The sequence below is a fragment of the Triplophysa rosa genome, linkage group LG9 (genome assembly GCF_024868665.1).
Source record: "Triplophysa rosa linkage group LG9, Trosa_1v2, whole genome shotgun sequence".
NCBI classification, from domain to species: Eukaryota; Metazoa; Chordata; class Actinopteri; order Cypriniformes; family Nemacheilidae; genus Triplophysa; species Triplophysa rosa.
In genome coordinates this window covers 26083636-26094958 of record NC_079898.1, presented here as the reverse complement: position 1 = coordinate 26094958, position 11323 = coordinate 26083636, and the positions used below count along the sequence as shown (strand labels likewise).

General features: G+C 38.0%; 2 protein-coding genes across 3 annotated transcripts in view; both read right to left on the bottom strand.

The window, feature by feature from the left end:
• Positions 1-357: 357 nt before the first annotated feature.
• On the bottom strand, positions 358-9643 carry tmem87b (transmembrane protein 87B). Of its 2 annotated transcripts, none has more exons than XM_057342711.1 (20): positions 9478-9643; positions 8553-8613; positions 8374-8465; positions 8142-8276; positions 8000-8056; positions 7857-7910; positions 7669-7762; positions 7502-7563; positions 6129-6312; positions 5937-6036; positions 5763-5856; positions 4893-4964; positions 4097-4205; positions 3950-4008; positions 3765-3871; positions 3601-3674; positions 3415-3485; positions 3273-3325; positions 3137-3167; positions 358-1853 (listed from the first exon to the last, which is right to left on the bottom strand). In XM_057342711.1, exons 1-20 carry the CDS (start codon positions 9616-9618, stop codon positions 1812-1814), a joined length of 1692 nt encoding a protein of 563 aa, XP_057198694.1. In that variant the 5' UTR covers positions 9619-9643; the 3' UTR covers positions 358-1811. The 2 variants fall into 2 exon arrangements, with proteins under 2 accessions (XP_057198694.1, XP_057198695.1); XM_057342712.1 differs by having other exon boundaries at positions 3765-3868.
• Positions 9644-10053: 410 nt separating this feature from the next.
• Positions 10054-11323, bottom strand: part of mertka (c-mer proto-oncogene tyrosine kinase a) — a 28833-nt gene continuing 27563 nt past the window's right edge. The window contains exons 18-19 of the mRNA XM_057342270.1: positions 11116-11252; positions 10054-11014 (exon numbers count right to left, since the gene is read on the bottom strand). Coding sequence (XP_057198253.1) covers positions 10567-11014; positions 11116-11252 — 585 coding nt within the window. The 3' untranslated portion in view covers positions 10054-10566. The remainder of the gene's footprint in view (positions 11015-11115; positions 11253-11323) is intronic.

Below are 11323 nucleotides of genomic sequence, written 5' to 3'. Positions count from 1 at the left end.
AGAAAGATTAATATGAGATTGGCAGAAACTGCCTGTGATACCAATCCTTAAGCACGGTTGTGCTACCATAATGGCATTTGTACTAAAACCATGGTTATACAAATGGTAATCAACACATGCCAAATGCATAAATTTAATCAAAACATGGTTAGTGCACTTTTACTGTTACAAAACCACAATTAAGTTTTGTAAAAAAACTATTTTAATTGTGGCTCTTGACTTTGTAATCTCTGCAAATCATAACCATCATCCAAAGAATGATCTGTTGCGAGACAATGAAATTACAGTTTGTCTTGAGTGTTCTTTCACCCTCAGAACATGATGAACAGGCACAACATATGACATCTCTCATATAATAACACAATGTCTCAGAGTTGACTGTAATAAAGGGTCTTTATTGCAACCCACATTATTAATGCGTATAAAACATGAACGAACATGCAGGTGGACAGATAAGAGACAGAACCTGAGATCTGCAGGACTTCAGGGGTGTTCTGTGACTAAACGGAGAGACTTTACATTCAAAAAGATCATGTGATTGTAAGCAAAAACAAAAGCATTGAAAATAAATACTGTATATTTATGACGAATGACTGACAAGGCCAGAATCCTAGAGATAAAATAAGATATTTACTACATCCCATGATCAAATGAAATCCTAAAGTGCAGCTGATAAAATGAATTACAATCAGTTTTGACAATGTGTTTTTTCTCATGGACAAAACAAAAGACAAATATCTCAATTTTACCGCGGTTCATGGTAAAGCATGTGTTTTGTTAAATAGACTAGAGCAAAAAGGCAAAGTGACAAACTGAACCACAGACTGTGATACAGCCGGGTACAGAACAAAACTCAAGAATAAAAGTGTTGTAAGGCTTCAGTATGCATCTATATGAGTGAATCTGTCATTCCCAAAATTAAAATCACAAGAAATTATATTTTGCATAAAGAAAAATAAACCATTTATTAGAAAAGGTTTCAGCAAAATATCCAGGTGGAGATTGTGAACTCTTTTTCTAAGATTTAAATACATAAAAATGAATGTACATGCGCTTTTCTTCAAAGAGAAAGAAATACGATATTATATTGAAACATTTGCTGCAATTGTTCTTCATGGGAGACAAACATTTCTCATATCTGGACTCCCTACAGACAAAATAAATAAATAATACTACTACTATTATTCTGCTCATTTAAATTACTCTGTGGACAAACACACAAATCCAACACACTTACAGTCATTTCACATTATGCGTTGAAATTATAGACAAATTGACAGACCTGTGAAACTCATAAATTAAACTTTATATACAGCCAAAAACCAGATTCTAACTGAAGGAAATGTAGAAGATGCTTTGGTCAGTCAACTTAAGTTTCATATCACTGTTTATTCGTTTTGCTAACTTTCAGTCAAAATAAACAAACTGACCAACAAAATATTGTGCTTCGAATGCTTCAGTCATTTAGACAAATGATCACTGCATTTGTATTAATCAATCCTAACTTTAACAGATATGATATCAACAAAGTTCAAATATGTACTGTATATCAATGATGACTTTGTCTGCTGGACATCTTTTAAGTTTAGAAAAAGAGGCAAAACCTCACATGTAGTTCAGGTAGTACGGCGTTGAGATCACACAGAAAACCTCCTCCCCTTCAGCATGATTCCTTCAACATCCAAAGCTCACCGAGCGACCACAGCAAAGGCAGAAAACAGTCTGCGAGTCCATCGCTCGCTCGCTCGCTCTCTGATCCCAGTTACAGGAACAGCGCTTTGGTTCGTCGCTGGAGGCTTGCTTTCTCAAACTCACTCCATCTTAGACATCTCATACTTTGTAGTCATGATCTCCTAAATAAATACAATAAAGAGAGTCATTTATCAGCGAGTTCATTTATTCAATCAACAGGTGACAATATGCATTGTCAGACAAACATTTACTCAAGTCACCAAACTGGGGTGCGTTTCCCAAAAGCATCGTTAGCCAACTATGGTCGCAAGTTCCGTCGTTCCAACATAGTTTGACGATTTAAGTGTTTCCCTAAACTATCGTTCCAATGATCAATCGCAAAGTTGCGTGGTTGGAACTACAGGTCTAGAGCTGTGGTTAGAAGAATCATTCCTTATTATTATGACATGTGGACTTACATGCATCAAGCTTTTGATCAAAGCAAGCAACATGCAGTGCATTCTATATCCATCATTCTTAATATATACAAATTCAATTTGACATCTTTTTGGTTGTCAAGAAAATCGAAGCGCTGTTTTTCGAAAAGTGACCTGCGTGCTCTAGGACCCTGGGGAATCCATGGGCGGAGTTACGTAGGAGGAAACTTATGGATGAGTTAAATACCGTGAAATAAAACAATAGAGAGCACAAATACGATAACAAAAATAGTTTTCATATGCAGTGTATATTTTTACAGCAATAATATGACATTAAATCGATCTAAACGGATTCATTAGAAGACGGTGTTACTCCACCACCTGTGTGACGTCATCAACTATGCTGTTGAACCAACGTGGTTCAAACAACAGATGTGCGACAAAGTTACTATGTTTTCGGGAAACGGTCGTGAGTAGCTAGTAAGTTTCTCAAACGATGCATCGTACGCATCGTACTATGGTGGTCAACCAGCGAGTTAGGTCGTTGTTCGGGAAACGCACCCCTGGATGGTTCATTTATGAACTGCTCGTGATATAATCATAGCACGATTTAATAACTATAACAAAAGATACGGGTATGGAAGTGTATTTAAATCCCTGACTTCTTTGAAAATTTCAGTTTGCAATATTTCCATGCTTTCTATATTGTCGCACTAAATAAATCTGAATTGAATCGTTTCCATTTCGCTTCTTTGCTGTGGTGTCTAATGACTAATGCTGGGTTCACACCAAACGCCAACAATCACGTTCCACGCTCTTTATTACTCGCTGGAAAAGTTTGTTATTTTCGCGTAAGTGAAACGAGCTAACAAATAAATTTCAATTTACGCGGAAAAGACGAGATTGACGCGCGCCCCCCGATTCATTTCATTCGCATCGCCTGCCGCGAGTTCGCATCTTTGCATTGACTTTGCATGTCATTTTAATTTAATTTGCATTTGGTGTGAACCCATCATAACAGTACATACCTCATCGGAGTCCAGAAGAACAGGAAGAGCTCTGAAATAAAACAAGTGAGAAGAATAATTACACGTTTATACTGAAGTTAAATGTTTTAGCAGCACAGAAGAGGCGAGATGTTGTTTTAAGCATAAAGACACATACACATCAGTCAGAGAGGCAGGAATATTCTCCTCCACCCATTTTAAGTCTTCATCCTATAAATAAAATTGACATGTTACACATGTGACACTATTGTACTAAAAAAAATTATGAATAATGATTAATATCATTTATAGGCACTGACCGGATTGAGGGTTGTAGGTTTTGCTGCTCCATTGGTTTCTGTCTTGGCTGCTCTCAATTTTATCCCATCAGCTGGAAAGAATATATAATATAATATATGACATGATATAATATAATAAAATCTATTATATTACAATGCAAACCCAAATACAATGTTCATACAATGTAATAGTGTTGGTTCACTGACCTAAATTTGCAGACACCAAGAACTCTTCGATCTCTTCATCATCAGAGTCATCGATGAGAGGCGTGAACGCATACCTACACACAACACACACAGAGATTAGAGAATCATACCTTTGACTGTTCCCATTCATCTCTGAGCATCGGTCAGGTCTCTCATACACTTGCCTTTGATTGTTAGCCGACGGCCTCCACAGAAACATGATGACCAGCAGAATGATGGAGAAGAGAAACCTCCAGAAAGCATCATCTACCCATAACTCCATCCAGTCCTGCTGATATAGACACATCCTTCATTTGATCATAGGCTTCAAACTGGTAATGAATCTACATCAGAGAGTTCATGTACTTACCGCCTGACAGTCGGCTAACCGGAACTTCTTTGTTGTCCAGACCATGAAAATGATGGATGCTGACATACAGCACATGTGGGTTAACAACGCTTACGCCGATCACAGGTTTTCAAACATTTTTAATAGGATTAGATGCTTTATACTCACCGAGAACTGCGAAGATGAGCGTGTTGGTGAAGTGTCTGTACAAAGACAACTTCACTGGATTTCTTCTGAGCTTTAGAGTTTTAATGGTTTGTGCTAGACTGACAAATATTTAAGATGAAGTCAAGGAAACAAGAGACTGGTTTGGTTTATAACAATACAAAATCAACACATTTACTCTAGATACTTTATAAAAACAAGCTTAGCAGACAAGCGTGTCAGATTGTCGCATATGCGCTACATGTAAACTTGATTGAAAATGACCCACAATTTTATTTCACCCTAAAACTGCAAAGCAGTAAGTTAAGTACCTTTCCATAGGTATCAGGCAGAAATAAAATGAAACCATCACATCACATTGGACAGATTGTTAAAGTCCCCGTGAACCGGAAGTTAGGATCGTTTTTACTTGCGTATTTTGACACGTTTCCGAGAGAAGTGGAATTTGGAATGAGAAAAATAGTGGGCGTGGCTTTCGTCTTTCTTTGCGATTTGATTGGATGTATAAAAACAGCTGTTGCATTTTGACATGGGTTTGAAGGGGAGGAGTTAACGGATGCTCCGCCCAAGCCGTCTAACATATGTCATTTAAGATGGATAGTCATTACAGGACGGAAGTGCATTTTCAGATTCTAACTGAAGATTATGAGGGCACAAGAATGTTAAAAAGAGAACGACCCGCATTGATCAACTATTTACTATAAACGCTTCAATATTTCATGAAAAAGTAGGCATCGTCATTTTTTATTTCACTGGGACTTTAAGGGCGAGGAGCAAACACAGCCTTCCAAAAGGATATCCACCAACACAGAGAGGAGTCGAGCAGAGCCAGGGGAATGTTGGCCAGCAGGGCCAGATCAGACTCTTTCGCCTGAGTCAGAAACAAAAAACAGAAACAACCAAGCGTGTTTACATGCACCACAATACACAAAAAAATATATAAATTCACATTTCTCTCCGGTTTTGACGTCAAAGGAGCATACAAGTCTCCAGAACGTTGGTAAAGCAGCTTTACAGTTTTTTCTGGCCATAATTGTTGTTCAGTTCAGGATAAACAGTGCATTATAAAACACTCAATAAAATGAATCACAATGAGGGGAACAAACTTATTTTAAATGGATCTCCAACCTTACACATCAACATAAAGCATATAAACTATCAGGTGAATTCAGGTAAACTGGGACACTTCTTGATATTGTAATGACAAACTTCAAAAAAGCCGAATTCATCTTGGTTACCAAGAATATCAATAAACTTTATAATCGGATCGTTCAGTGGTTCTCGTACATTTCAGATCAGGTGCCACCTACAGTACTCACTGCCACAGAAACATTTGCAATTAAATTAAAAGTATATTATTTTGTATCATTATTTTAGTAATAGTTTGTTGTTCTGTGAATTGATGAAACAATATCACACGAGTAACCTGTTCACACTTTTGCTGTTGCTGTGATTCATGAGTTACAATTATCACATGATAATCAACATGATCAGAAAATTACATTTTTAATATTTACAAAAACCAAAATACATTTAGGAAGACTTTCAAGCAACAATTTTGGTCTATTCTAAAAACCCCGTAATGGCATACGAGTGAGTAAGCTCAAGTTCCACTCTTTGGAAGTCTTTAAAACTCAAACAAATCACACGCAAAAACAGAATGACTCACCCCTGTGATCCTTAAAACGCCCTCAATGGCAGCAAAAGCAAAGTAGAGCACACCCAGTCCAACCACCCTGTGCATGACCGTGCCCAGACGGGGTCTGAGGAAAACAAACACTGTCACTACAACCTCGATCTCAGATGATCTTCAGAGCTGACAGTCTACATCTTCATCACTCACTTGACAATTCCATAACCCAGACTGACAATAATGACCAGCAGACGGGCGAGAGTTCTCTTCAGAGCGGAGATGAGCTCGGCGAAGATCAACAGACCCTGAGCTGAATAGACATCAGTCAAATCAGCGATTATTAATCTACATACAATTTCAATCGATGCGAGCCAAAGAAAACAAAGGTTTATTTGTACTGACACGCTGAGCCCACGGTGTTGGTGTTCTGATATTCAGCATAGAAAACCGCTTTTTCTATCATGCCTAAGAAGATGACGCCTGCGATCCAGAACTGAATCCTCAAGAGGTCTTTCCAGTAACAGGACGACCAGACGAACCACAGCAGAGCGTACAAGATGTACACCACACACATGACCATATAGAACTGACGAGAAAAGAGCAAGAAACAAACATCAAATTATAACAATGATCATTTTCTGTGAACTGTCCCTTTAAAAAAGGCATCACTGCATGTCTCCTCAACAAGACACGCAATTTCAAGACGCTCATGAGTTGAGATGAATTTACATCCACGAACAAACGGTCCATGAGGGTTTAACAATTCAAGTTAAAATTCTGAGTAAATAAAAGTAGTGACGGTTGTCTTTGCAAATATTTATTCTCTGTTGTGTCTTGTTTAGCCCTTATGCGGTCTTCTGGGTCTTTTTGACCCGCAAATGACGTTCGCTAAAATAAAAGAAACAAATATTCTCTTTGTCCAAATGGCATGATACTTTGGAAAATGGTCAACACTTTCTAGATCTACAAATGAAAAAAATTGGAATTATATCTTGATTTTGTTGGTGTGGAAAAAAAAGTCACAGTCATGGTTTTCGGGGTCTATGGAGACCCCGCTTAGAAAACGGACAACATTTATTTAATTTGTAGAATTATTTGAAAACAGATGATTGAAATAAATTATAAACTCTAAAGACTGCAACTTTTCTCTTTGTAACATCTTGTCCACGTTTGATTCTTATCATAAAAAAATACTTTTTTGTTAGAATTGTGATTTCATAATATGTATGAATGATATGAATCCAATCCATAAGATGAATCCAACTGAAAAAACTTTGAAAAGATATCTGTCAGTTGGTCTAATAGCAGATAGTGGAGCTCTGCAGCAATCTACTAGTAAAAGTGAGAATTCCTTACTTTTAAAACGACATTTTCCAAAAGATGGGCAAAAATCTTACACTAAACCATGTCAAATGATCCATGTTATCCCCATGAATGAAAGTTAGAAATGTGGGTCTTTTATAAAGTGAATTTTACATAAAAAACTGTTTTTGTATAAAAACCTATTACAAATAAATATTTTTTATTTATTTTTAAAAATATCACAAATCCTCCAAAAACTGCACAAACGTGTAGTAAAAACTAAAAAACGGAGTTGATTTGTTAAAAAAAAACAATTCTTTTGTTACAAAATGACATTTTGTTGCCTGGGGTCTCTAGAGAACTCAAAGATCACGAGTGCACACCCCAAACCAAGACTGCATAAGGGTTCAACAGAGATTATAATGCCAGAGAAACATCTCAAGCACAACAGAAAGCTGATGAACAATACTCACGATCATGAGAGGCCATTCAGTGACAGAGAGAAAACCGTGAGTTCCCTTCATCACCACGCTGACTGAAATATACACAATTCCCACAATAACACGCATGCACACAGATCATATAACAGACGTTGACAAATGAAACACATTCACGATAAGAGGAATGTCATGAGTCATACAGGTTAAATTCCAGTTGACGTCTTGTTTGCTTGGATGCAACGCCACCACGAGCAGGTAGGGTCCGTCTCTCCAGGTCGTTGCAATCACATTATCCTTTCCCAGGAATGAAAATACAGGACATTCATGTATATTAAGTATATATAAATATGTTAAGTCCCATATAAAAACATTGTTCGTTCAATCTCACCTTTGTTCTATATGTGCCAGCCTCAGCATCAGGAGAACTTGTAAAACGATCCGCCTTAAATAACAAACCAAATATATTTTTGTTTATATATTTTTGGATCGGAGACGGGCTTTCGTAACGCGTTTGCCAAACAACAATTGTACCTGTAGCTCTCTGTCCATCGCAGGCGGCTTTACTGGTTTCGGCTCCGCTTTGGATTTCTGCCGACAAACAAAGTATCATCTGCACGCTTGATGTAATGGTGAATATGAAACGTACATGAAACATTGTGTTTGACTGTCATACATTGAGCATAGGAAAGAAGTGCATGTCGCTGTTACAGGGCAATGCTTTATATGCGTGTTGAATATATTCTCCCTGTCCAAAAGGCACGGGATCCAAACTCCCACCTCGACTGAGCGGAGTCTTTTCATACAGTTCCTGAACGGACATATAAAGAAACATACGATTAACAAACAAATCACATCACACACAGCTGCTATACAAACACGTTCAGAAGCACTCAAAGGTCTCTCACCTCTATATTGTTGTATTGATTGTGACACGGGTAATACTTCAAATACCACTGAATTGTAAACGTCACTTCTTCTGGACATCCAAAGGATGACACTGCAAAGAGACACGAACACTAGATTTTCCTTTAAATAACTCTCTTCGGTTTATAAAGCATTGTCTTCGGTTTATCACGATAGATACCTTTCACTTCAATGTCTGTGTCCTTGTACATGGACTTTCGTAATAATAAAGGTCTCGAGGTCTGGAAAACGAGAAAACAATTCAATTCTTTACCAATTCGTTTGTTTGGCTCTTATTACAACACAAGCCACTTTAAATCAGCTTTACACAAGATAACGCACTGAAATGACACAACACTTTTCCACTTTCAGAAGAGTTCTTACTAGTGAACTAAACAGGTATAAGATGTCAATGTGGCAGCTACTGGAAACCTCCGTGGAAAAAATAGACAAGTCTTTAAATATTTGATAAGACCTCATCACATATTCTACACAGATCAAAGGTTAGGTAGAAATGACATAATTCTGTATTGTGAATAATGGGTCAATTTGACAAATAACACTGCTTTATGTAATACTATATTTTGTGTATATGACATATTTCATGTTGAGTGGTATAATTCTCATCACTTATATATTAGATTGCAAACCGATTGCTTCACTACTTGCAGGAAATATATCATCTTGCATACATCCATCTGTTTTCAAATGCAGCTGTCTTGTAAATATACACGTATACTTAACATGCATGTTTAGCTTATTTGTCTATACATGCATCATCTCGAACATCAGCTCTTTACAGTAATCATTACTGATCATTACGTGGCTTTAAAAACAGCGGAACTGATGAAATGTCAGTGTTGTAAAGAGCAGAAGCGCCGAGCTAACCTGTGATTCCCCACAGAAACACATCAGCTCAATAAATGTCATGTTTCCGCAGTTCATGGGCCGAATAACTCGCATTGGATCGCTAGTGTCTTAGATAGTGTTTGTAAAGCTGTAAATGTAAAATTGTCACAGCAACCACAAACCCCAGATGTGCTGCCATGTACCGCTAGCTTTAGCCTCATCCGTCATTTCTAATGAAGAACACGCTTCACACTCACATTCAGCACTGGTGTAGTCCACAGACCCGTCTCTGGAGCAGCATTAGCTCCATGTAATAATAAAGTGATGAAGAGAAAAGGTAGAAAACAGAGTAAACGACTCGTACTGTGTGTACACCAGTGACTAGCTGCCGCCGCCATGTTTACTGTCAAAGACGCACGCGCGCCCTCCAGCACGTGACGTGCCCACCTGCGATGCGTCATTCCTTCATCCACGAGACCCCGAACGTAAGTTCTTTGACTGTACAGTAATATCATCTTTTTCTGAGTTTTTATTTCTATAATTAGTTTTCTCTTTCAGCAGTTTTCCAATCAGAAAAAAATCAATGCCATTAAGTTTAATTAGGGTTTATTTTCTATATGAAATATGAATCAATTTGCTTCTGTACACCTACTTCTTTGTTTTTATTTGCGAGCTATTTTTCCTAAGTGCTGTAGCAAATTACTTCTTAAAATAACATTTAATTACTCATTTAAATATTTAAAAACAGAGGGACCTAATAATATTTATTAAAGTAAAACCACGGATTAAATCATTCACGTCCATGCAAAAAATGTGCGAGAACGAAAGGAAAATCAAAGCAAATTCCATTTTGTTAGCAGTATTTAATAACTTTTTTCATAATAGATTTACACGAAAGCATAGAATATAATCACACATGAATGAAAACGTCGCTCTTGTACCTCAAATGTACAGTATTTTAAAATACTTCATCTGATTCCGAGTTACCATGTCAGTTCAATCCAAGGTAAAAAATATACAAAAAATCTGTCCTTCATATTTACAAAAGGCACTTCTAATATACAAATTGTATTCTATGTATGTACATTTTTTTTTGGACAACAAACTGCTTCAATCACAATAAAACTCCTCCTAAAACATTGAAAACAAAATGATATTGTAAAAACGAAAACATTTCATTGCTTAAAAACACAGGTCTGATATTATCACAGTATCACAGCTTTTGGGCTCCATTGACATGCATTGAATAAGCATCCGCTGAACAAGGGGTGAATTTTGACTGGATCCTCCAAAAAAACAGTACTTCCCGATGGATTTCAAATCCACAAAATGTTCGACACGGTTCTTCAAAGCAGGTGTGTTGTGTCACTAGATGTTTGCTGCATCTCGGTCACGTCTCTGACTGTGTCTCCCCTGTCCCGCTCAGAGCGTCCGTGATTCAACAGTTGAGCATCAACAGAGCTGCCCGCACCTGCTCCCGCGTGGTCTCCCGAGGATACGACGATGACGTAACGGTCGTCTTCCTCAGCGCCCGTGCTCTCATGAACGTCCGCCGTCACGACTGACGTGTCCTTGATTTTACGGCTGCAGGAAGGAGAGGAAGAGAGCAAAGGACCTTCTGCAGCCATTTCCGTGGATTCATCTTCAGTAAAACTGGTGTTGATGTAGATAATGTCTCTTCTGTTTGATACCGCTGGAAGCTTCCCCGCTAGATTCTCCAGCCTCTCTCTGACCTGTGTGAAGTCGGGCCGGTCCACCGGCTCGGCGCTCCAGCAGCTGAACATGATATCATACCTGTAACGCAGCAGCATGTCACATGTTACGAGTCTGTAAAATGCTTGCCTTATTTATTTTCTGTATTTTGCTCTGTGATTTACAAGGCAAAACCAACTCACAGTTCATCGAGACAGTCGTTTGGCTGTTTCAGTCGGTTGCCTTCGAGGAGATAATCGTAAATCTCGTGGTTTTGTACTCCAGGGTACGGGGTCATACCTCGAGTAGATATTTCCCACATAGTCACTCCAAACGCCCACTGAAAGGACATAAGATGACATTAAACGTCAACGAGTCATCTGACTTCTGCAAACGCACCAGCATATAACG

Coding starts and splice junctions, on each gene's coding strand:
- tmem87b (XM_057342711.1), bottom strand. CDS start 9,618: ATGGCGGCGGCAGCTAGTCACTGGTGTACACACAGTACGAGTCGTTTA. Junction 8,466..8,552: donor CACAGACATTGAAGTGAAAG/GTATCTATCGTG, acceptor GTCTCTTTGCAG/TGTCATCCTTTGGATGTCCA. Junction 6,037..6,128: donor CAACACCGTGGGCTCAGCGT/GTCAGTACAAAT, acceptor ATGTCTATTCAG/CTCAGGGTCTGTTGATCTTC.